Source organism: Callorhinchus milii, unplaced genomic scaffold (genome assembly GCF_018977255.1).
Source record: "Callorhinchus milii isolate IMCB2004 unplaced genomic scaffold, IMCB_Cmil_1.0 Scaffold10, whole genome shotgun sequence".
NCBI classification, from domain to species: Eukaryota; Metazoa; Chordata; class Chondrichthyes; order Chimaeriformes; family Callorhinchidae; genus Callorhinchus; species Callorhinchus milii.
Genome location: NW_024704751.1, coordinates 12,716,939 through 12,743,969, shown reverse-complemented (window position 1 = coordinate 12,743,969; position 27,031 = coordinate 12,716,939). Strand labels below are relative to the sequence as shown.

Below are 27,031 nucleotides of genomic sequence, written 5' to 3'. Positions count from 1 at the left end.
AGGGGGGGGGTGTGTGTGTGTGTTTGAAGGCGGCTCAGGGCGGTCGGGTTTGGCGCGCTTCTCCCTCTCTCCCTCTCTCCGCCCGTCCCGTCCTCACTTTTCTAGTACTTTCCACGCGCGCCGCCGTTTCGTTTCCACGTCAGTCTTTCCGCCGCTCTTTTCTTTTCTTTTCTTTTCTCCCCCTCTCCTTCTCTCTCTTTTTTTTTTCGCTGGGGGGGGGGGGTGCGAGGGGCCTTATTGTTTTTCTCTCCGCTTCTGGGCCGCGGCGGCGTCGCTCTCTCACTCCCTCCCTCCCTCCCTCCTCAACCGGATAAACCGTCACCCCTCCCCCTCCCCCCCCCACCACCCGCCCGCCGGAAATGACGCTGACGTCGACGGCGACGCTGACGCCGACGCTCCGGGGCGTGGCCTGGCGTGCCTCGTTCAGAATTATCCGTGACGTCGTCGGGGCGTGGGCGCGCGCGCGTCACGTCGCGTCGCGTCACGTCGGCGCGTTCTCCATTCATGATTCATGAGCCGAAAGATTCCCCCCAGAGGTGGGGGGGGGACACGTGGTCTCCCCTCACACACCCACTGGCAAACCAGAGGCTTTTATTGTCCCATAATAATAATAATAATAATAATAATAATCCTTGCGTTTGGTACAGCGCTTTTCACGTCGGGAGGACGTCCCAAAGCGCTTCACAGAACGCACTGCAAAGCGAAGTGACTGTATATTTGTGGGCGAACGCGGCGGCCGATGGCGCACAGCAATGTCCCACAAACAGTCGCGGATTGAAAATGACCAATTTATTATTGTTTTGGGTTTTGGAGGGATTATCATTAGGCTCTGTGTGGAGTAAGGAAACTTGCCCGAGGTTTGGCCCTCTGCCGGGAATTGAACTCAGGTCTCTCACTTGCAAAGCGAGTGCTCTAACCACTGAGCTTCAGGACTCCACGATGAGGATGATGATGATGATGGTCCTTCCACTTGATACAACCCTTGATCACGCCTTCGAGACGTCTTCAAAGCTCTTCACATAAGAATTAGGAGCGGCAACAGGAGGCCATTCAGCCCCTCCAGCCCGCCCCGCCATTCAATAAGATCGCGGCTGATCTATTCCAACTCCGCCCGCCCGATCCCCATGTCCCTTAATCCCTTTATTCGCAAGAAATCTACCAGTCTCAGTCTTGAATGTGTTCGAGGACTTGAGCGTCCACAGCCCTTTGGGGTAGAGAATTCCATAAATTCAGGGGGGTAGTGAGTGAAGATGTGAAGATGTACAAAAGGGGCTTACCCCTAATTTTAAGACTGTTACCCCCCCCCCCGGTTATAGTTTCTCCAACCAGGGGAAAAAGTCTCCCACTGTGTATTCTGTCGTGCCCCTTAATAATCTTATAGGTTTCTATAATACACTGTAAAGTGAATCGACTATATTTTGTGGGCAAAATATTTCATTACCTCGATTGGGAGGTAGTGGTACGTCCTGTCGCCCCAGACAATAGCGTCTTTTCTAGGATGAATTTCCCTCTCATTCCTGCGACTCTGTCACCATATCACGTTTGTATTGTTTGGGCCATGCTTTTCCATTTTGGTTGAATGAACGGATAACTTGATTTTGACCACTATCTTGTCCAGTTAACAGATCCACAGAAGGTCCTTCACACCGAATGCTTCAAATAAAAATCACTTCAAGCACTGATTCAAATCAATTTACCTTTTATTTCTTAAAAAACAATTGTGCAGCAAGGAAAGGAACATAGAAAATTATAAATAGTTAACTTCAGTATATTGGTTCAGTGTAAGAAAATAAACCACTCTGCCTTAGTAAATACTTCAGCATAACTCAGTGCCAAGACAATTGCCTCAGCTCACTAATTTATTTTTAAAATAGCCACTGACCTGGCCTTAGTCTCAGCTTTGTTTTTGCACAGAACAAACCAACCTAACCCAAGAGGACTGGAAAATCTTTCTTGGAAGTAATATAGGATGCAAGATCAACCCACTGAGGGGTGGGAATCTTTGTTGCGCTTCATCCAGTCCCTTTCAGAAGCTCCTAAACCGATATTTTCAATTGATATTTCTAAAACCTTCTTTCAGTAACTCCTTCTGAATCACGTCCCTGAATTACCTTCAGATGATATGCAGCCAAAGAGGGAAGAATGTCATGTCCGAACACCCAAATAGGCAGCGAGGCGATGAGATGTCTTTCTGATCACACCTGTATTGTTGATTCTTATTCATGCCAATTCCAGTTTCACTCTTAAACTCAGGCCAGAAAAATTAACCTTTTACATTATCTTTTCCCAATTTTAAAGTTAGCTTGCTCGTTGCCTCACACACTACTATCTACGGATCTCCACTCCTGATTGGTATTCAGAGATCACTGCTGGAAGGTGCGTAATGTACGTGTGCAAATTGAGCGATGACTGGTGAAGCTCGCTATGATGGCCCTGGATTGAGTAGCCTGCTGGCAGTCACTGTCAACACTCAGCTTTTGAATAGTGGTCAATTGGTTGAGGTACCAGATAGCTTCACTCTTCCTTATGTTGGTTTATGGCATCCACCAATCTATGAGGTCTCTTCTTCTGCCCACTGTTGGATTTGGCTTGTGGATTAGATTGAGTGATCAGTCTTTATAAATAGTGTGAAAACAACATGCAGAGTGAAGCTACTGAAATATCTTTTGACATGGGTTTGAGAGAACCCGAATTTGAATGAAAGAGTGCAAGCAAGTATTTATATACATATCTGAGTGAGCGCAGGAACGGGAGAATGTGAGCTAACGTTTGGGAATGTAAGTGCATGTGAGTTTGCAGGTCTTCCTCCAGTGGCTGCCCTCCTGAGTAGGAGAATTTTAATTTTTCTCCTGTTTTTCTCTGCATGATTTGATCTCTTCCTATATCCGGAACATGTGCATTTCATTTTGGAGGTAGAGTTTATTTCTGTGGCACTCTGCCCTATAGTCTGTGACAAACTGGCTGCTTTCAAGGGGAGTAGTTTGTCAGTTTTTAAAAAAGTTCTTCAGTGACGTACACACCCTAACCTGTGAAGTCCGCTTTCTGTCATCCATATTCACATGGTAGTCTGAAGCTGCAAACATTTCCTCTGGCCACTTATAGAGTTCTGTACATCATTGACATGGATTTGTAGTGTCGGTTACAGGTAGCTGAATACTGCTTTTAGCACACTGTATAACACACCGTCTTGCTGCAGCGCAAAGCAACACAAGCTACAAATATAAAATTGTGACCAATATGGAGACAGCATTTTAAAAGCAGGTGGTTTTGGCAGGAGCACACTAATTGCCCAAGTATACATACACCACTAATATTAATTAATAACACTTTTAGATATGCAAGGAATCAGATGGTGCATCAAATTAAGAACATTGTCCTTTCACTCCTGGGGCCTGGGTTCAAGTTTACTCCAGACAGTTGGGCATAAAAGTCTTTCGCTCCCTGGAAAAAATTCTGCCCAAAGTGAACAGTCTCTACCTAGTTCCAAGTAGGTACCAAATCATAAAACAAACCCTCCCAACTATTCCAACCTGGCAATTTCACTCAGTATGGCTGGTGCAAGAAATGAAAAGGTCACTGTTGCATGAGAGGGTTATAATAAGGTTGAGGTTAATGTAATCATCAGCGATCTCGAGGCAGCTTTTTCTCTGCATCTCACCTACTCTACGTCTGACCCTATGTGCTTAATCTGACACTCGATAGATATAAAAAGTGGAAAAATATTCAATTTGACACGTTCTCTCACTGTCATTGACACTGATATTCTTAAATGGTACATTACGTTTTCTTTAAAAAAAAGTGGATATGTTTAAAGAAACACGAGCTGGTTCTAAATTCAAATCAGTGGGTGATCCCGCAACACAAAAATAGAAAAATAACTATAACAAGCATAACACTAGTTCCTAGTGATTCGCGATTCATATGTTAAAAAAACCTTGGTAGTAAATGGGATTTAAAAAAATTAAAACCAAACGTTCTGTACTTCCACATCCAAAATAATTAGCAGCTTCAGAAGGGAATTACCATAGGACGTGGCTGGTGCACAATGCTTTTACTCAACAGCTAAAATTCAAACAGCGACTCTTTTTAAAAAAAAACACAGCTCAGGTTTATTCAGTAGCTGTTCACTAAAGACTATAATTTACCGTAGTGTTTCCTTGCTGCCGTGTTTGCTCCCAATCGCCAGAGGAGGACTGAGCAGGGGCAGGAGTGGCTCAATGACATCCCGAAAACAAAGTGCAGCCATCACAAGGTTGAGGTTGGTGATGTGACTTTTTAAAAAAATAATTTACAGGAGTTCGGTTTCCCCTCAAGTGGAGGGCTGGCTTTTGTAGGCCTATAATAACTTTCAAAGTCCGGACTTTGGAAAGCGACATTACGATACGATTCATTGTAGGCTGTGTTGTTCCACTTACTGCGCGTTTAAAAATGGCACTCAAACCCCAAATACAGTATAATGTGAAGCACAAACTGGGAATGAATAAAGCATCGCAGACAGAGTACACAAACGTGTCTATGGAAGGGAATGCTTTGGTGCCAACTTACACACGCACACATTAAGCGTAAACACACACACACACACACACACACACACAGTCACTCTTTTGGCAAGTCGAAGAGATTCAAACATGAGTCTAGGCACTAAATTAACAAGTTCAGTCATTCGGACCATGAGCTTTGTCAATCCCAGAACGATGTACACTGAACTCTGTGCTTTTAGACTACCTTTTACCATCTTAGGTGGCTTTAAAAACTAACAGCAGGAGTTTGGCAGTGGTGAACCTTTGCATTTTACAGTCAAAAAAGTTATCAATATATTGCATAAATACATGTAAAAAAATCAAATTGAACCGTGAAACCTGTTGTCTCTGTGTAGAGTTTGACACATATTCTCTAATGGTCTGGTCAGTCCCAACTCATTAGTAGTTCATCGGGAATCCTTGGAAAAACACGTAGTGATCCCCTTCCGACCTCTGTGACGTCTCTGTTCAGTGGAAGGTGCTTAAATGTTCTTGTACGGCTGCATTTGGTCCCGGAGGCTGGCAGGTTGAGGTGACGTTAAGCGAAATACATTGTGCGTAAGGTGTCCTGGTGAACCTGCACGGCCTTGGCCAGGGCTTGTGGATCCCGCCCATTGCTCTGCCCAGAGATATGACTGCCTTCTCCACTGCAAGCAAGAACATTTCACAATATGAGCAGTGCTACTTTGGCTTCACATCTGTTTGTGAGACATGGCTCTGCGCAAATTGGCTACCACTTACACCTAAAAAAAAACCCCACACGCGCGCATAAATACAATTGTTATCAACGGATGAATTGTCCTTACCTGTCATGCTCTTTGTCCACCAAGTGGTACCTTGCCCTGAATGCCACCAGTCTGGCATAATATGCTGGTGCTGGGATTGAGACTGAACGCGTGCATCGCACGTACGTGTGGCACAGCTGATAGGTCAGGATCTGTAGCTCGTCTGCAGTGAATCGATTGTCGTCCCACAAGACGTAGTAATGTGAAGGCCGACTTGTGCCCTGCATTGGCAAACCGTGAGAACACGAGAATATCACTGAAATCCGCCTCGGCGCTCACCGTATTACTTAACACAATGATTCTACAATAATCAATGAGTATAAAGGTACCGAACGAACCTGAATCCCAGCGTGGCTGCACAGGTAGAAATCAAACTCAAACGGGTGGGTGATGTTAGTGTCCACTGTGGTGCCGGCAGGGATGTTCCCACTTTTACCAATCTGCCAAACAAAGTTCAAAATTGTACCTTAAGACCCATCTCTTTGACTATTCTTTTGGCCACCTCTCCTGTCCTTTCCCCAGCTCCCCAATGACTCAGTTTTAAGGCTCTGTGGAACGGAGCACGCAAGCACACACAAAATTAAAAATAATAATTTGGTCACTCATATCCTCGACTGTTCGTGGGACATTGCTGTGTGCAATTGGCTGCCCGTTTCCCCCACAAAATATAGTCAACTCACTTTACAGTATATTCTGTGAAACGTTTTGAGTCATCTCAATGACGTGATAAGGCACTACATCAAATGCAAGGATTATTATTACGACCAAGTCTCAGTGCTTTCGGGCACTAATTTTGGTGAAGGGTATTTATCGTTGTGTATCATCCTTACCCGCTCGCTTTTATCTGCACAGAAAAGTCGTGTGTGATGCCGTTTTTGGACAACAATATATGTAATGCCAGGCTGGTAATCCTTCTCCAGTTTGATACATGCATCACGGATCGCCAGCAGTTCATAGTGTAAGATCTGAGAGAAAAGAAACACTAAACAATATCAGACCTACAGTGTCGCGTTTCGTCCACAAAATATAGTCACTACACTTTACAGTGCATCTTGTGAAGCGCTTTGAGACGTCTAGGCAGACGTACCTGCGGCAGCTGTCCCTCGGGCACCCCATCCCGATAGAAGATAATCCGCGTTGGTTTGAAGCGAGTCGACTTGTAAAACTGTATGAGGAGCTCTCGGACCATGTAGGACAGGTCTTCGATGATCTCCTGACGGGGCCGCTGCACACGGACTGTGGCACAGTAACGGCTGGGGTGGGCGTCCATGCTGCCTACCACCTGCAATGACAGGATATAAAGGAGCAAAACAGGACACTGGCCGATTCCCAAACCAAGCTCGGAGGTGGTCAAAATCCACAATTCACTGATTGGGGAGGGAGTCCGCAGCACTTGATATCAAATTTTTTTGTCCGTTTATAACTGCTGCTTTCAGAGGTTGTAGAATAATAATTTTTAAAAATCCTTGCATTGGATACAGCGCCTTATCACGTCATTGAGACCCCTCAAAGCACTTCACAGGACACGCTGTAAAGTGAATTGAGTGTATATTTTGTGGGTGAAACGCAGCAGCCAATTGCGCACAGCAAACAAGAATGAGGCTCTTCAGTTTGGCTGTGAATAAATGTGCTGCCCTGGGATAGCATTTAGCTGCTCAGACTATAAAGTTACAGGCGCAATTCCAGTGTCATGCCTCAACAACGCAATAAGGCTCTATACAGTTGCAAGGATGATTATTATTATTATATTCCAAGTCCCAACTCCTGACCCAGCATAAATCCCACAGTGAACAGTACCTTCAGCAGAGGGAACAACGTAGTTTGAGGTTGAAACAAAACCCAGGTCTGTCACGCTAATGCTCTTTAAAGATTGATTGATTCCAGGTTGACCGCTCACTGCATCCGTGCTCTTTAGATAAGCCCCGAATGCAACAGTATGATTCACTGCTCTATAGGTTTGCAGGTTCATGTCTCACAGCCTGTTTTGAATCCTATGTTTCAGTCTCTAGTGTGTGTGGAACACATCAACTATTAGTCCTTTTCTTGTCTTTCTGAGGGAATATCGCATCTGCCCGGTCACTCAACAGTGACTCATGCAAACAACTGATGTGTGGCTCTGCTGCATTAGCTCTTCAGAGATTGGTGGTTTAATGTTTTAAGTGCTCCAAGGTGCTAGCACATGTACAGGGTGCGATATAACTGCAAGTTGTTGTTTTGGATGTTAAGTCAATATATCTCATCCCACCATTGAACCCTTCAAATACCCCAATTTGCTACTTGGACAAGAAACTGGCTGCAAAATTCAGCACGAATTTCCCCACAAAATGAACTAAACAGGATTATTCTTCTACGTGTGTGACCTACGGTTTGTAAAGCTAAAACAAATCTACACTTTAAACCTTTTAAACGCTAAAACAAAGCTTAGGTCTTCAAGGTTTAAGCGATCCTGCTATGTTTGATGTTAAAGTAACATTTATGTCTCATTGCTTGCTCTGCTACTGTTATATTGCAAGATTGATTTTAGCTTGGCAGCTCAGGAACCCAATTGATAACATTAACAGTGTTAAGTTTGACAGGCAGTGCAGTATGAATACTGTAAGTTCTGTTTTACATTTCTTTTTGAAGTGCGAACACAGATACACTCTCTCCAGGGACTGTTACATTTCCCCTGTTGTGCAGTATTCATGTCTGTATTGGGGGGGGGGGGGGGGAGAAGAGAGAGAGAGAGAGAGAGAGGGGTGAGGAAGGGGAGGGTGGAAACAATATTTGAAGCAGCACGAAAGTTTTTCCTGTGTTCGATAAGAAAGTTTAAAAAAGGGTTTTGTTTGACACGAGTCACAGTTCTGCTGGTGGAAAGAGTGACGTCATGGATCGGTGAATGAGTCAGCTGGAGGTTACTAAGCAACCGGTTTGCTCCTGCGATCAGCGTTGTGACTCATAAAAGTCATTGGTTTGAAAGCAAAATGTGTGCGGCAGTGGGACAGCAGTACGTTAGTGTCTCAAACACAAGCTGTGGGGGCCCGTTGCTGTGTAAATCATGCAGCAGAAAACGTGCTGAACTCAAGCAGTGCCTCTGACAGCAATTGACACATCTCGAAGGCACGAAAAGGCGCTATATCAAATGCAAGATTATTATTATCATCATCATAATCTCAAAAACTCTCACCCACTGCAAACGTGCCGTCCTTCAGACACCCAGCATAGCACTTAACTTTATCTTTACGTTGAGTATAATAATAATAAAAGAACGAGCTGTGTTCCGTTGCGAGACTTGCAGCTAATTTTAACGACTGAATGCTGTTGACCCATCTTCAGCAAGCAAGAGAACTGAGCTGCTAGAACAGTGATCACCCATTTATCTTCTGCTATTGCCCTCACAACACTTCCATGGAAATGGGACCCTTAGGCAGCTAAAGTTCCCCCAAATCGACTCTACCGGAGTATTGACTCTTTCAGCATAGAACCAGCCAGTTGAGTTCAATCGTTTCCTCAGCCAATCTTTAAGCCTGCAGGCGGACTCATGGTTAACAGCCAGCAGAGGGAATTATGGCTGTTTTTAGCGCCAAACTGAAATGAGAAAAGGTTTTATTTTAACTAAAAGGCACAACTGGAACAATCATCTCCAGCAAGTAGAATGATTTTCTTGTTTCAAAAAAAATTCCCCCTGATTTCCCCCGCCCTCTCTTCCTCCTCCCAGGAAGCCAGTATCTCGCATTGAAGTCGTCACAGAAATCCTGAGGCAAATGGAATACCATTCAAAGCCTACAAGTTCTTAGTAAAATGCCTTTGTGTTTAGTGATACGCAAAAGTGCAACCCACACTCTCAGCCACGAGCTGAACAGAAAAGCAACAAAAAATGCCACGTGGGCACACAGCGGAAAATCCATATCTGAGGAGATCAGATGAAAGGATGAGATGAAAGTAATAAGTGAATCAATTAAATCCAACACAGTAAATTATTGTACCAGCATCCTCCTGCACAACTCCTGCACCAGAGAGACTTCCCAGAGGCAACTTGACAAAGCAGAGCTATATACAAACACCAATAAACTCATCTTTTGATACAGGTTTAATAACGTTGAAGACTTATTAATAAGTGCTAAGTCGTGGCCTTGCCAGACTATCTTGCGTTCTTGTGACGATAGTGCTCACACACCCACTGCTGGTGACAGCGAGAATAGCTTCATGCTGTACAGGCTACCAATTGTTACACAATGCACAGACTGAAAAGACACACACACACATCCATAAAATATTGGAATACGATTCATGTCATTTTATCTTATCACTGCTTCCCAGGAAGAAAATAACATCCCAGTGCAGCTTGAGAATGTCCTATAGATAAACACAGAAATGCTGGACCTGGATTACAACAACACATGACATTTGTACAGTGCCTTTCACGTCAGTAGGACACCAATGGATAAATAAGCACACGAGCAGTCAAAACTTTGTAGAATATGGGGAACGAGCTCCAAAGGGCGATTTTGTAAAACAGTTGGTGACGACACGGGAACACTGGAGTGAAAATGTGTTGATTCCTTTGTATGGGTTTATATGTTGGTGCTTCAAAAGAAGTTTCCAAGAAGTGTCTCCCGATAAGAAAGTTTAAGTCCAACAATTTTGCCTGGCTACCAACGATCTTGCTGATAAATTAGCCAATTGTACCTGCGAAGCCACAAGCTTACTTACCGCTGTTATCGAGGGCTTCTTGCCATCCCCAGCTGGTGGGTGGGTGACGTCAGCTCCGAGGAAGATCACTGGTTGCTGGAACACCGCTGAGCTGGAAGGTAGCAAGTGCACATCCATGTCAACATGTGGCTTTCACACAGTTAATGACATCAAGCACTAGCCCCAGCGCCAGATACTTTCTGACAATGAAATGGCAAATCAACTCTACTCCCCCCACCCCCAATAAATTCCAAATGTGAAAGGAGTACAGGTAACAATAAACATCAGCGACAGTAGCATTCAACAGATTCCCAGAACCAAGGATCAATAACTCCTGGTATACTTTGAAGAATAATATCCAGTATTTATATTCATTACTATGAAATATACCTCATCAGTTTTAGCCATGACACAAAGCTCCTGATGACCTACTCATGTCACATTTACGTGCAGTGCTGTGAGCACCAGCTGCAGTTTTACATGGATAAGACAGAAGCCATCCTCCTTGGTTCCGACCAACATCTCCTCACCTCTGGCCCCGAGCTCAACCTCAAAACTCACCGTACCAGTGCATAGCCTTGGTGTCTGGTTCAATTTGCAGCTGTCCTTCCTATCGTACATCTGTCCCTGATCAGGGCTGCTTTCCACCACCTCCACCACATTGCCCACCATCTCAAATTGGTCCCTCATTGACTTCCATCTATTTGAACTAAATTACTCTTTATCACTTGGCCCAAACCCCAGACAGTTTAGACAAAGCAGTGCAGCTTACCGTTGATGAGGCACCAGGATATTGTTGATTCCCCCCAGTTTGACGTTGATTTTCAGGCAGAGATTAGACAGTGTCTGAGGAGACGTTCTCACAACGTTCTTCACCTGAACACATTGTGTAGCCATTCCCAGCAGCGTGTCGCCCACCCTCTTCACCTCAGCTAATTGGTTTTGTTTGGGGGAGGAGCGGGCGGAAGAGGAGAGGGTTAGGAGAAAAATAAAGAAGCTATCAATTTCACTTAAAGCACTGATTAAGATTGATTTTTATCAGTAAGTATCATAACCTGGTTTAAAGAGGCAGCAGAAAGTTAAGAAAAGTAAATATAAAACACTAAAACTGTATTTTTTTGTAGAGCAGTGAATGGCAGTAACTTTGGGTAAACCAAGTTGGTTTAGAGCTAATGAACTCAAAAAGGTCCTGAATTAACGTTAGAGGGTGGTCAGAAACTCAGAATGTTTCAGCGATGGCAGAGATGTTAAATAATAAATCAATTATCATACGTAATAGAGTTGCTCACAAATCGCTTCTTAAAAGTAGTTGGCGTGGTTGGGCTGGGGGGGGGGGGTGGGGTGGAATTAAGCTTAAGCAGTTAATCACAAGGTGACTTGTGAGAAAAGCCAGGAAAAAGGTATTGGTTGCATCAATGGAAAGTTAATCGCATTTTCATTATTCTGCCACGAGGTGGTGCCGCAGTTCTTTGCGAAAAAACATATTGTTGAATTAAGACACGGGCGAGCCACGGGGATGTTTTAGAAAGCTCACCATAGACGGGTGTTTTCCCAGGCAGGATGACTATGACGAGCTGAAGCCCCGAGTAGGTGTTCTTCAGGTGCCTGAACATGGGCTCCACGCTGTCCGCTCCCTGGGCATATTTACAGAAACACGGCTGACCCTGGATTGGCATCCCAGCGTCTTTGGAGATCTTGCGGAGTTGGTCTGTGAAACTCCTGCACAATTAATCGCCAGAAAATATCCATGTCTTTTTGAACAGCATCATGTAATCTTCAATCAAATCACCCGCCACAGGAATAAGAATAAATTTAATTTTATACAGCGCCTTACATGTCAGGTCGGGAGGATGTCTCAAACGAGTTTCACATTGCTGGTTTAGGACCCTGGGATAGGTAGGATAGGACACTAATGTGGAGAGGGTGAAGTTCACAATGTCAACTAGCAAGAGGGGAGGCTGGGTGGTCAGGAGTTATGTGGAGACAGGGTCAAGTGGGTTAAGTCATACAGCATACACTGCTTGGCTCCACCACAACCTCTCCCCTTGAACCACTGAGACCCTCATCCATACATTTATCATGTCCAGGGAGGTTACATAACATATATTGGAATTGTATTATACTGGGTGTCCTATGAGGTTGTACTACGCAGGCCTGAAAGTCTGACACTAACTCTGTTCAGTAACTTTCTCCACTCATTTATCTTACTTCTGCTGGATGCTATAGAGCAGTGGTGGCCAATCTGTGGCCCTATAGTCCCCACCACCACCGATCGGCAGAATTTTGCATTCAAATAAGAAATATTGAATCAAGAAAACGTATTTAGTTGGCTGACCATAAAGGTGTAATAGGGCAAGCGAGGGAGGTACAGCACATCACTGTGTACTCACATCCGCGAGCGAGTGCCAATGAGAGGACCAACCAAACACAAAGAACCAATGAATTCCATACAAGCTGTAACTGGGAGCCTCTTACTTCAGAACCTCCTCACGGCACTGTTTCTGTGGAGCAAAGCAGGCGATGGCCCAGACTTTGATCTCAATCCCGTTGTAGAACTGCTTCCCTCGCATGTCCCACACTCCTTGATTTGGAGTGGCGATCGCTCGGTTCTGCGAGTGAAGGGAAAAGAAATTTGAGAGATTTCCCCGACATTGGTCAATGGCCAATGAGTTTCTCCCTGTCCAAACGAGTCTCTCACCATAGCAAAGTCAGGTCGGCCATTAACGGCACAGACCAGAATTGGTGAAACGTGTAACATCAAGCTGAGACGCCTGGGACTTAAAACACACCACCACTTGGTTAGGAGACAGTCCTGCACCACACTCAGTCCTCTTGCATTGCATTTGTACATACATCTTGCATTTACATCTGACCTATGCAAATCTTCCCCACTGGGCTCTTGTCTCCTCAGTGTCTCCGTCCGTTTGGAAGCCAAGTGAACAAGCCCCTGGCATTAACATAAACAGGAGATTGCCTTGCAGTGGCTGGAGATTGTCATGGAACTGGTTTTAAAGAAAGCTTCCTCTTAATCTGCTTCCAATATGTGCTTCACTCACTCAGCGAACTGATACATGACAATCGTATCCGTGAGCTCAGCTTCAGGGCAGCCTGAGATACCCTGAAGGACACTTTGCAAGCACAGGCATTTCCTTTGCTCAGAGGCAAAAATTACGTACACTAACCTCTGGAAGAAACCAAATGCCAATTCTATGGGAAGCAATTCTACCGCCAAAGCAATGAGGATATAAAATACTATTCTCATGCCTTGAAAGATAGATGGATAAGAACACCAGTCATTCTTTCCCACACAAATAGGACAGACAGTTGGAGGTGGATAAATCTAGTTTGGAAAGACCAGCAAAGGCATCAGCCAAACTGATGAGGTTACTTTGTTGACTGCAATGCACATAGTGTTGGGAGCTCTCTCTCTCTCACACACACACCGTTAACTACCACCACGATTCAGAGCTGATATAAATATCTGGTAGCTGTTACTCACCCGCCCACCATACTGTAAGATTGGTGCTGGCAGAACACGGCCTGTAACCTCAGTCATATCATCTTTCACCTTTATCCCAAACTCCTGGATGTAAGGATCAAGGTTGTAGCTGGCATTTTTCATCTGTGGGTAAATAAAATGCTGTTTGGTTAACAGTTAATGCCTCGCTCCATCTTATTCTTCTCTCTCATTGCCTTGCACTTTCCACTTTGTTCCTCATCTATATTTTTTGTTCCCAGATATGCTTATAACAACTAAAATCCTTTTGCAAGTGATATCCCTCACACAGATTTTGCTCTTCTTTAATTCTGAGAGTACTTTGCTTTCTCTTTCTTCTTCAATTGCTATGTCCTCTGCAATGCACAACCTCTACATTCCTGAGATAACTCAATGAGAAACTACACAAATCCTCTGCTCACGGGCACATCTGATCAACAACAACAAAATTACATTTGTATAGCGCCTTTCACTTCGTGAGGACCTCCCAAGGCGTTGGACAATCAGTAGTTTGATGGTAGTTTAATGCCAGATACATTGCAGTGATGCCACCATGGTAGAGATGATGCTTTGCCATATAATGAACAACAAAGAAATTCATCTACAACTATCTCCTACAACTATTAGTTATTAGTTATTAGCCTTCCTGAGCAGTGACCAGGGAATACAAAGACGAGATGTACAGGTTCTTTACTCAGCCGCACCCAACTACTCACCAGACGGCTGATTTCTTCCTGTCGGTCGGGGGCTGATCGTGCTGTTGCTTTGATCATGGTTGATGTCTGATTGTCTGTTAGCTTCTTGATGCAGCGCTGACCAGGGACAATGTTACACACCTGTGGCAGGAAAGACAGCTCATCAACGCTGGAAAACTCACTCTTTTAAAAGGCGCTGAACTTGGCGAATGTGTTGTTTCTCTTGGCCCATTGCAAGGAAACCAATAATGGCGCCAAATAATTCACTCAACAACCAACAGAAAATGCTTACTGCAACTCAGGAAATTCAGGATATGGGTGAGAGGCAGAAGGAGTGCCAGCACGACAAGTGGTGAATAGAAAGGCGTTGTATAAATGTACAGTGTATTGTATTAACCATCCTCAATTGCTCATTGTACTGTGCAGTAATCTAATGCACCACCACTCCAGTCCTAAAAGCCGTAACATGTCACATGCAAACTTGCATTTATATAGAACCCTTGACATAGGATAGCGTCTTGGACCTCTGCACAGTAGCTGGATTGGATGTTGTGCAAGTGAGAAAGGGGAGAAGTTGACCATAAGTGGGGTTATAGAGGTAGGTTTTAAGGCGCGATTTAAAGATAGATGAAGAAGGAGCAAGGATGAAGGAAGGTTTGTGATCGGGAGTTCCAGAAGGGTAGGTGGCTGACAGCACCACCAATGATGGTGATGTGGAGGGGTTGGGGGGACGTGCAATAGGCATGTGCCAGGTGAGCGAGGGGGCTGAGGGGTGGGGATGAACAGGTCAGGGAGGTGCATGTCGGAGTGCAGAATCTATTCTGATCTGGAAAAGGTCAGGTTCCATGCTCTCAGCTTAATTCATTCCATACTCATCTCTCACCTCGAGTGGCAGGTAAGTGTGCTTCTGTTCCTGTCCCACCTGGAGACAGGGCAGGTGTGGGTACTTGAGCTGAAGGTTGTATTTTTGTTTGAAATATTGGGCAACTGTGCACTCGACAGTCTGACCACTTTCCAGCTGGAGGGGGAACCTAGGACACACAACAATGCGATTAAGCAACTTAACTTTACACAGTCCACTTAATGCTCGCTGAAACACCATGTGTATTGATGTGTTTGTGTGTGTAATTGAGAGTTAGAGCAAGAGTCAGAGGGAGAGAGAATCAGAAAGTTGGGGGGGAGCGGGGGAGACTGTGCGCACATGGACTCACGTCTGGTGACTAGCTGGCCGTCGTGTAACATTGCACACTCGATATTTCCTCTTCATCTGTCCACAGTGAGTCACTTCCACCTTCAAACCTGTGGGTGCCAGAACATAAAACAACCTCAAAGGACGTCTACCAAGTGTAAGAATTACACTTGGTAATTATTATTACTATGAAGAGCGCTATATAAAGATATTGTTCAGTAGTTTGGGGTTATTTCGTGTTTTGAGGAGGGAATTCTTTCTAAAGTGCAAGAAGCCTTTCTAACTTGAAATCTCAAGATCTTAATCAGGTTGGATGAGAAGTGGGGAATGAATTTGTGGGGGAAAAGCGGCCCTAGTCTGAAAACATTAAGAGGGTACGTTAGTTAAGAGTGTGTGGAGGGAGGAGGGAGGAGGAGAGTGCGGCAGCTCTCCAGTGACCTGACAAGTCATTAAAAACTTTGCAGAAACCATTTACGCTCTTTTGTCACCAGGTAATAGTATCAGATACTGACTGCTAATAGGAAATCCATTAACAAAGAAAACTTCTTTGCAGAATATTCATGTTGTGTTATTTGCACTTCAAAAAAGATGCTGGTATTTCTGCTTTTACGGCATAAGAACGATTGTTGGTATGAGGGGAATGTTGCTCTTACAGAGAGACTAGAGATCTCCTGCACTGTATGCACTGCATGAAGACACTGGAGGAACAACTTCATTCAGAAGTTTGAACGTTAGGACCAGAGGGAAGCCATTCAGCCAAATGAGCCTATTCCATATTTTATTAGATCAATCGTTCTACCGTAAAGAGGACTCCGTCCATGCTGAATGCTGACACTCGCTGGCTTTACACTATCTTGTTTCAAAAGATCAACATTCAAGTGACACTGATCCCAGATGTATTCGAAAAGAGAAGTTTCTCCTGGTATCCTGGACGGTATCCTCCAAATAAAATTGGTCAGTCACTCCACGGCTGCTTGTGGGACATTTTGTGCCCAAACTGGCTGCCGTGTTTCATCCACCAAATATGCAGTTCAATCCCCTCAATAGTATACCCTATAAAGCGCTTTGAGATGTATCGATGATATAAGGCGCTATATCAAACGCAAGGATTATTATTATTATATAACACTCAAACTTTACCTCACAAGTTCTATATTGTGTGATATTTTTGCACCTAACATCTGGTAACGATTTCTTCCGTGGGCTGATTAAGAATGTTTCCTACGAAATATTCCGCTTTATCCAATCATCTCGTTGAAATTAATTTGTGGAATTTTCTACCTTTCTAGAATAAAAATTATTTTCCATGCTGGGCACACTAAATGTGGCCAAATGGAAAGAGCAAAGGGAGGAAAAAACAAGACATACCTTTGATCTCTTTTGTAAAGCGCACTCGTTGCGAGTCAGTAAGAGGTTTTGGCTGTTCATCAATGTTTCGTATATCTAAGACTTCACACATGAACTCTATCACTGGCTGAGCTTTGTAGAATGCTGTAGCAGATACTGAAATACAAAACAAACAGGACCTCCGCCAGTCAGTGGCTCAGTAATATTCTCACATTCATTAAGCACATAAGAATTTTCTGGCGAAAGAAAACCAAGTCCATCTAGTTCGCCTTCCACCATCCTGGCAGTTGCTAGACATGTCGTGTCCCAAACTATAAAATATATCCCGAGATATTCAGTTTTTCACACAAACGTGAAATGACAGAAGTGTTAACTGAAGTAGCTGTTCCCTCTCCCTAACAGTGGGGATATATTTTTGTGTTACTGCGACTGGACTTGTGGAGAGGGAAGAACAGCGCACACAGAGCCCCCTTAATTGGAAGCCACTAAGTTTGCAGTTCCTTGCAGGGATTTTCTTGTATGCATGCGCGAGATCCCAGCGTGCATCAAACTTGCTGCCTTGCAAGGATATTACCACCATTGCTGGCTGTGCTGTGCGCATTAAGCCAACCACAACTTGGAGATTAGCCATCAAAGTACCACCCAGAGGAGAAACATGGCAACAGGATTTCAGTTACAATTAATCCAGCAACAGGACTGTTCCTGAGCTCCTCACTTCATGGCAATAAATGTTACCCGTGGCCACAGCACATGCTAAACAAGGCAGCATCACTGTCTCTGAGAGGTAGAGTGCAGCACCTAAAGAGGTGGTTTCTCTGAAGATGACTCCAGATACAAAATCACCCCAGAGGCAAGTAACACAGAAAAAGTGCAGGGATAAGAGGCAGACCTAGCTGTGAACAATGACTTGAAAAGAACAGTGCCTGCAGGACTCCCTTTTAAAAAATCTTGTTCCAGTTGCTATAGGAACACAGCTGCAATACATATAGGAGAGTTCCTACAGCATCCGGACTGAGGCACCAGCGTAGCGCAAAACAGTTTCAGGAGCAGTTCTGCAATACAAAAGCAAACAAACTTTACCATCTTTAACGATTATTAGTATGTAGTATATGTCACACAGAACTTATTTACTATTCTTTAACTATGTACTTTGTTTTTAAAAATCTGATCTGGACACGAGCAACTTCAAGCCAATCCCTCCAAAGATCAATTAATGCATCAGTTCAACAGACAATACAATGGCATTACCATCGATGTTCAACATCATCTTCCACATGGCGGGGCGCACAGACTGATGGAAACCGAACCAGACTTCCCGGCCCCCGCCCAGCGGATGATAGTAACCCTCGGGTGGTGAGAAGAAGGATCGACCGACCGGTGTGTACCTGAAATACACAAACAGATTTAAATAGATTGATCCCTCCACAGGTTGCAATTGTCCTATCTACTCTGGGGAAAATACACCAAACCCAAGGAAGTCAAACAAACACTCCAGAATAAAAGCACAAGAACCTTATCATCTTTTACAATTGGTCCAGGTAACATTACCAGGGCGCGTTTCGCCCACAAAAACAAAAAATAACGTGGTCACTCAATCCACGATTGTTTGTGGGAAACTGCTGTGCGCAATTGGCCGCCACGTTTCGCCCACAATATAGTCAATTCACTTTACAGTATATATTGTGAAGCACTTTGAGACGTCTCGAAGACGTGATAAGGCGCTACATCAAATGCAAGGATCATTATTATTATTTTTGCAGGCCATGCAGTCTTACTGACGTTTGGTCTAATTACCTCATGGACGCCAGGTGCCTCATGGCCACATCTAGCGCTTGCACAGAGTCCAGCGGAACCTGAACTCGGCCACTGACCAGGGCTTCGTGCAGCATTCTCCAACTGACCACAGCCAGCCACTTGATGGAGACCTTAAATATCCGATCTTTACCTTCACCTGGGATGGTCACCTCAAAGTCAACCTTGTGTTAAAGAAAAAAAATACACCTGTGATACCTATCCAAGAAGTCTATCCCATCTACCAATCACAGAAGGCTTCACATTGGATTTTGTCTATTTCATCACTTGTAGCTCTTATAGACAGTTGCTGCTTATGAAGATCTAGAGCAGACCAGTTTGCCAGCAGCTTTTTTTATTTTTTTGATTGAATTCAACACACAGCGTGAACTCAACTGGAAATCTCCCATTCAAATATTGGTCCTGAAATGTTATGCAATTCATTGAGTCTTTAGTTATCATGACAATATTCCTCATGGAATGAACAGAAATGGAAATGTCAATATCATCTCCTCCCCAGAAGAGTTTGCACCAAATTTCTCATACCCGTTCCTGCCCAATCGGTAGCAGCGTTGCTGTGTAAATATTCTTTTTCCCATCGTACACCGGCTTCCGATCTCCAAAAATCTGAGGTTTGAAATGTTGAACCATGTATTCCACCACTTCCCTGTAAAAGAGACATGTTCAGAAGACAACTGGCCACATTTCGCCCACAAAATACACAGTGACTCTACTTTCGGTACATTCTCTGAAGCGCTTTGAGACATCTCGAAGATGTGATAAGGCGCTATATCAAATGCAAGATTATTATTAACTCACAGTCAAGGCTGCACCATTGCCCTCTGTTTGAGGCATATACGGGAAAGGCTCAAAGTTTTCTCCACCTTATCAGTAACTACTCTGTCCAGCAGCTGAACCAAAGATTCTATAGTTGGGAGTTGGAAGATACAAATGCCAGCTGACCTTTGGGACTGCTAGTTTATAATTACAACTAACACTAGCATTTATAATGGTGTGAGCAGTAGGGGATGAAACTTTCAGCAATATCTACAGTCGCCGCTAAAATTGGGAGCCATGAGCTCTAGTCTCGCTGGCAGTTATAATTATCAGAGATTGGTCTCCCTGTTTTTTGCTGATTAGTACCTGTTTACTCTGCGTGGACATTTGTCCGGCTTTATATCCACTTCATAATGATAAACGTCGATTTTCGGAATTTCAACTTCAAAGTAGTTGGCGAGCAGTTTGATAGGTTTGCCAATGGTCCCCACTCCAGGGCGCCGTGGTGCCTGAAACACCTGCTGCAGGGGGGGCACGTAAGGGGCAACTGCGGCTGAAAAGGAAACAGGTTTGTAATCCTTCTGCAGAACAGAACACAAAAGAGTGTGTGATACTGTAATAATACAGCGCACAGAAGATATTAATGCCTCCAAGTGCTCCACAGGAAATTGCTATCAAGTGTAGTGCCTCTCTCTGTACACCAACCTGGTCATCAATTTGCAAAGAGAAGAAACACAAACAACAATGAAGGGTTTACCAAGACACCATGAGAATCTCCCTTCTGTTCTCACTTTGTGCCATGGGATCTTTCATGTCCACCTGGACAGGCAGACTCAATGCTACACCGCCAATCAAACTCACTACTAATAATTACTGGACGCATATGGACATATTTTCCAGAACTGGAAAAATGACAGCCCACATGGGCTCAGAATCTTTTCAAGAGACGGGAGAAGAGAGTGAAGAAAGGGGAGGAATAAACTGGAGAATACAGATAACGAGATGCACGGCTTCATTTGATATCAGCCTGTCTCAGTTATCGTGCCTCGGAGTCAGAAGGTTGGGGGTTGAACCCACATCACAACTTTCAGCTGACAAATGTCCAGATTGACACGACAATGTGAGGCTGAGGGTGTAGGGTGTGCTGGCTACATTGTCAGAGATGCCATCCTTAGATGAGAAGCTGAAGCTTGGTCCTGTCTGCCTGTTCAAGTGGACATTACAGATTCCCTGGTATCAAAAAAAGTGAAGGGACTTTCTCCTAGTAACGTGGCCAAAATCCCCTAGATAAAATTGGTCCTTAGCTTCATAGCTTTTTATAGGCCATTGTTATGCACAAATTGGTTCCCTATAAAATGCACAATCACTATACATCACAGTAAGTCCTGTTATCGATCCTTGAGACTTCCACCTGATGTGAAAGGTGGTACATCAAACGCAAGGATTATTTTTACTTAGGGAGCAATTTTGGTGCAATCAGGACATAACATTTAATGACTCAAGAATAAATTCAACCATTCTCGTTCTGTATCCAATTTCAAACAAAATACTGCACTGACTTTAATCAAAATATTATCTCTATACTATTCATTACTCTTACTCTATACCAAACAATAAAACACATAGCTTGTTACCAACAAAAGACATGAGGCAGATTCATGCCCCCAAAAAACACAGCAGCATTTGTCTAGTAAATAAACCAGAAATGTAAGCGACCCAGAGCTTCACAGATTGATTCCCAGTAACACAATGAGCGAGTGAAGGGGTTTCCAGTGGAGATGTGGCTTTTGCGTACAGCTTGTGGAGTGCGGCGGGGCTGGCTTTCCTCGACAGCTCCTAGATACAGAGGTCACACATACTTCACCTCTCCATGGCAGAGGCAGATAAACTCACACTTTGTTATGGAAATTCGAACGGTGGGACGGGGGCCGCATGTCCCTGGGATACAATGCGCTCACTGAACGGTGCAGAAATTGCCCTTCATTAGAAATGCAGCAGCCTGGGACAGCAAGCAGTCGTTCACACGCTGGCCCGGCCTCTGCACATTACAGCTCTTGTGTTACCAGCAACTGCTGTCCCACCCCTCGGATGGCAATGTCTCTCTTCCACTTTCATACGGCATTCGTTTTCCGTTCCAAGCGTAAGCTGATACAGAAACCCAAATGCAATGCTGTGCCACAAATCGCGAGTTATGTTCACCCTTAAATACACTCAACAATAATTACTGTAAAATGCTTGGACAGGCTGACTTTAGAAAGGGATTTAGGCACTGTATCAAATGAAAAAATATTCATATCAATGGAGTTCAGTACATAGGGTCAGATTTCTGTGATCAAAATCAACAGTGCAACTATTCTGTGGGATATTCCTGATTGGCTCTGATTTTTTAAAAACTATACAGCATACAATAACAATGATCCTTGCATATGCAGCAAGCACCACCTCACTGGTTAGAGCTGCGGCTTGCGAGGTTGAGACAACACCTCACATTGGACTATTGTTGATGTGTCTAGCTTTTTGCTGACTAGTTCAGCTTCATCGAGGGACACATCGCTTATCTTCTCTCCCCACCCCCTGCCCCAGTCTGCTGCTCAGCCAGGGTTACCACTTCCAATCGTTACCCACTGCACTGACAAGACTCGGATACGATCCTCCCCACCCCATATACACAAACAACACATGATTAAATTGTCTGCCCATCCACAATCACTGTAATAGGCTAACACATAGAGCATGGGGCTCAATACTTTTCTGAACCTCTCCCAAATCAAAATCTCTGTGAAAGTTTGACAAAAGTTGCAGTTTGAACACAGAGGAGTTTTCAGCACCCCAGGAGCGCAGTGACACAACCGACACCAATAATTCCTACCCGCCAGTACTTAAAGCCCAAGAGTTCATGCTAAACAGTTTCAAAGAATCCCTTTAGCAGTGCAGTGCACCTCCATTGCACATTTTCTTCGTCACCCTCTCTATACAGTATAATATCCTTTGTCTCTTTGTGTTCTTCCCTTCGCGTTAGGCCATCAACCACCTCTCTCCCTTTCTCTTCACACCATCTGTCATCCCGAGTCTGGGTCTGTCTTTACACTCGACGACAGGCAGCATTTTCCATTCAAATAATTGTCCCTTTTAAGAAATACAGCACATACACGACATGATGCTCATGGTAGCATTAGAGTAAATCAAATACTGTGCTTGGGTCCTTCAATAACTCCCACTTTGTTACATTTTCTCTTGCAAAAAAAAATGTGATAAGGGACAGACTGAGCTCCCATCCCCCTCCCCCCAATCGACAGTATCCCCCCTGAAGGTATTTGCCTTTTCCCCTTCTGTCAGGGAATTGTATCCCGTGTGCTGCTCGTTCATGGCCAATATTCACATGTGAGCCTGGACACTGAATGTTGCTGCCTATTCAGCTAAAGGGTCACTGCAGCCACTTTAATCCAATATCCTTTCTGGCTCAGTTTGACCAATAGAAATGAAAGCTTCACAAGGGCACTGATCACTCACCCCCTCCCCTCTCTGCTAGCATTACCCTCCTTGCTTTGCTCAGACAGCGTCAGACGCCACCCAGTGTAAAGGGTCCTATATAAATACAAGTTGTTGTTGTCAGCCTGGGGCAGCTGGTGGCACTCTTGCCACCGAGACAGAAGGTTGTGGTTTCCCGTGTAAAGTCAAGACTTTGAGCTCATAGTCTAGCCTGATGCTCCTGTAGTGTTGGAGGAGCATTGGATTGTCCAAGATGCCGTCTTTGGATTAGACATTAAACCAAGGTTCTGCCTACTTGTTCAGGGTGACATTGAAGTTCCCATGGCACAATTCAAAAACAGAAGGATAGTTTCTCCAGGTATCCTGGCCAACAATTCCTCAAATAAAAGTGGATATTCACTTTGTGGGACATTGCTATGCACAAATTGGTTGCTGCATTCGAACACAAAAAAAACAGTTGTTCCACTATACACCCACAAATATACGGTCAATTCTCTTTACAACATATTCTGTGAAGCGCTTTGAGACATCTAGAAGACGTGAAAAGCGCTTTAGCAAATGCAAGGATTATTATATTATTATTATAGTGTACCCTGTGAAGTGCTTTGAGAAAACACTTTTCCCAATGTGAAAATCCTAGATCAAATGTAAGGATTATAGGATTATTATAATCCTAGAAAGTTTAGACTCAGCTTGGCAAGAGTCAAAGCTTGGGATCCCAGAGTGTGCATAGTGTAACATTGAAGTTTATTCCAGCCCTCAGTGACTCTTCTGCTCCTTCACGTCCTACTAATGTCTGGCTCAGGAACCATGACTGCCACAAAGGATTGACTTAATTCCGATATTCCAATGTCAGGCTCATCATCTTGGGAGTCAATTCAGCCTCAAAGAGATCCTGCTTACCTCCCCCCAAGGGAGATAAATCAAGCTTGCAATGATGTCTAGGCTCACACGCAAACAACAACAAATTACATTCATATAGTGCCTTTCACGTCAGGAGGATTAGGTGAGATACTAGTGGCCCCAGCACAACTCCCCTCTCAAGAAGACGGAAAAAAAGGACGGAGAATTAGAAAACACCCAAAGAAACAAGTAAGAAGCAAGATAGTCTGGTCCTGTAAAAATCCAACCAGTTGGGAGAGAAACACAAAGACCTTTGACTTTTTGTACCTCAATAATAGTACCTGGAGCAAAAAGCCTGGTTATTCACTAATGATGTTTGTCATGCGTCAGGTAGGATAGCTTGCACTTCAGGTGGTCTTATTCAGCTTCCAACGCTGCTGCTGATGTTGATGCTGCCAAGAGCCACAGTACCCCGTGGTATATGAACCATAAGACAATAAAACTGCTTTCATTATAGGATTAAAAGTTTGCAGTCTCTGTGAAGTTTTTCATTTCCATTTTGCTGCCGAGGGTTTTACAGTGAATGCTGTTTAAACATGACATTGTTCTTGGACAATGTACAAGAATGCACTAAACTCATGTAGAACTAAGTGGTGTATGGATGAACCTGGCAATGACTATAATTACTTAAGGAGCGTGGTCTCTTGCATGTGGACTTCAGCCTGGTGGGCTGCAGGGTAGACATTTCTTGATGGCATCACATTTGGTCTTAAACACAGAAGATACTGAAGATTTTCGGGGTCTGTTGGCAGTAATCTAAAAATGAGGACCAGCTTGATCTTTGTTCAGTTTCAAGAACATCAATTATCCAGGCAGGCATTTCAGAAGCTTTGTTTGTGGCTCTCAAGAGGGCAGTGCATCCAGATGAATGGGGAATGTAGCACATTGCCCAGGTTTGTGATAAGAATTGGAAAGACTTTTCGGCAAAAACCTCCGTAGTTCCCCTCTCCTAAAACTATGCAACCTGCTGCCAGAACTCCGTGAATGACATTTTAAAACTGTCTTTAAAGCAATACACTGTTTTTCTATAGAGCAGAAGTTGCCTCCACGCCCCAAACCAAAAAAAACACATTATATACATCACACCACTTCATGGCAGAGTACCTTCACCATCTTGGTTTAGAACTCTCTGTTTAGGTAATAACTGAATTCTGTCTGTAAAATTCTACAAAAAGATATACAACAATACTGGAACCAATTTAACATTTGGCTTTAAGTACCGGACAATAAATACAGTACATAGATACCGTCTTGGCAAGCTGTAATACCAAGTCAACAACAACTTGCATTTACACAGCCTACTTCACAGGAAGCCCCTCGGAGTGCTTGTGGCTTTGGTTGCTGATGCACTAAAGGTCGCTCAAGCATATCTGAAAGACACTTCCAGAAATCCTCTAAGGCTTGATGCATTTCTTTTTCGAGATACATTATGTGCAATTCCTCACACAGCATTGGTCTAAAATCGCAACAATTGGATCCTTATTTGGGTTATATCTTTGACACTAACATTTAGATTAAGAAGTTCAAAAGGGCCTTAAAAGAACTATCAAAGAAAAACAGACACAGATCAATCCCCAGAACTGCTATTCCATTGGATACATCTGTTGGTGAGATATTGTACATAACGTGCGCTCAGGATGCTATTACTGATATGTATTCAAACCAGCCTCCTTTCCTCCCTCTATGGACAAAATCCTCACGAACCTCACGGAAAACATTGTAACGTGGAGAGTATTTGTTCATCTTAGCCTCCACCTATCCTGATTTATGTCCAGTCCTGTTCTCAAGCAGATGATTTATCCAGTTCTTTTTTGCGGGAGTTAAATGAAGCAGCATCATCGCTCTTCTTGGGACTCTTACACATATCCACTACTCAGCGCCTGTACTATTTGCAAATACATACATAATCCTGAGATAAACAACTCGTAAAAGCAAGCACGTCTATGGGTTCACATATGCACTTGCATACGTGGTGAGTGATATTCTGCAAATCAAAGCTTTACACGCATCCCAATGCTTTAGTTTCATGGAAGCCACCACTGAAGTCAACCCAGAATATTCATTCATTCATTCATTCCTCTGCTTGACATAAATAAACAATAACTGAACACACCTTACACATAAAACATTCACTGCCTTGTACACTTGCACATTACAGGTTACACTGAACGGTACCAGGTAGTTCTCAACTTGACAACTTTCACCACAGAATGCTGATGGAAAGGATAAAAGTGTGCATCAACAACCTCTTCGTCGGATTCCCCCACCCCCAAAACCTCAGTGATTTGAGGTTTTGCCCACAACACACACAGTTATTAATCCTCTGTGCGGTATAATCCTGTGAAGGGTCTTTGAGACGTCTCGACGACGCGATAAGGCGCTGTATCAAACGCAAAGATTATCATCATCATCGAGATTGCTGCTGCACAGAGATGCTGTGGCAAACCCCCCCCCCCCCACACACACACACAAATAAAAGTTTAGTGAAATCAGAACAATTCAAAGCAATGTAATGCGATGCATTTGGGCGAAGGGGAGGGGGGGGGGGTGGGAGGAGGAGGGAGGGGAGTGTGGGGGGAGGAGGGGAAGGGAGTGTGGGGGGGGGAGGGCTGCAGTCACAAACTGAAAGCAGGTAAAGCCCGGAGGAGGCTGCGTGTCCCTCAAATCGACCCCCCCACCACGAAACTCAAATTAAAATACAAGGTGAAACGCCTCTCTTGTCGATGGCAACTCACACAAGTCTGTGGCTCGGGGTGTGGAGGAGAGGGGGAGAGGGAGGGGGGGAGAGGGAGGAGGGGGGGAGAGGGAGAGGGAGGGGGGGAGAGGGAGGGGGGAGAGGGAGGGGGGGGGAGAGGGAGAGGGAGGAGGGGGAGAGGGAGGAGGGTGGGGAGGGGGGGGAGAGGGAGGGGGGGAGAGGGTGGGGGGGGTCGACCTCATTGCGCATGCCCACCCTCTCCCAGCCCCCCCCCTCCTCCTCCTCAGTCGAAAGCCCCTCAGCATTTTACCCCCAAACCCATCCCAATCCCCCCCAAAAAAAAAAAACGAGCCAAATAAGGACCTCTTCCCTTCCCCTCCCCTCACCCCCCACCCCCGGGGGGTGACCTACCTGCTCCCGCTGGTCCGGCTTCCATCCCATAGACCCCCGTGCGGATGCGGATTCGAGCCCCGGGTTTTGGAAGAGAAGGGACGGGAAGGCCGGGGGCCCGGGCCCGGGACGGAACGGGGTGGAAGCTCAGGTCCTCCTCCTCCTCCTCCTCCCCGCCGAGCGGAGCGGAGCCGCCGCCGCCGCACAACACATTCGGTCTCGGATTCCCCTCAGCCGTCCGCCCGCTCGCGCTCTCGCTCTCTCTCACACACACACACACACT

General features: G+C 44.6%; 1 protein-coding gene across 2 annotated transcripts; it reads right to left on the bottom strand.

Annotated features, from left to right (window-relative positions):
• Nucleotides 1-1,692: 1,692 nt before the first annotated feature.
• LOC103188704 (argonaute RISC component 1) lies at nucleotides 1,693-27,031 on the bottom strand. Of its 2 annotated transcripts, XM_042338499.1 has the most exons (19): nucleotides 26,770-27,031; nucleotides 19,638-19,824; nucleotides 19,041-19,161; nucleotides 18,498-18,679; nucleotides 17,952-18,088; nucleotides 16,725-16,859; nucleotides 15,379-15,466; nucleotides 15,051-15,198; nucleotides 14,189-14,308; nucleotides 13,476-13,598; nucleotides 12,452-12,585; nucleotides 11,511-11,695; nucleotides 10,749-10,908; nucleotides 9,998-10,088; nucleotides 6,393-6,587; nucleotides 6,136-6,270; nucleotides 5,644-5,745; nucleotides 5,327-5,526; nucleotides 1,693-5,167 (listed from the first exon to the last, which is right to left on the bottom strand). In XM_042338499.1, the coding sequence occupies exons 1-19, from the start codon at nucleotides 26,792-26,794 to the stop codon at nucleotides 5,059-5,061; spliced, it is 2,577 nt and encodes an 858-aa protein (XP_042194433.1). In that variant the 5' UTR covers nucleotides 26,795-27,031; the 3' UTR covers nucleotides 1,693-5,058. The 2 variants fall into 2 exon arrangements, with proteins under 2 accessions (XP_042194433.1, XP_042194434.1); XM_042338500.1 differs by lacking the exons at nucleotides 17,952-18,088; nucleotides 18,498-18,679; nucleotides 19,041-19,161; nucleotides 19,638-19,824; nucleotides 26,770-27,031 and adding an exon at nucleotides 17,593-17,664.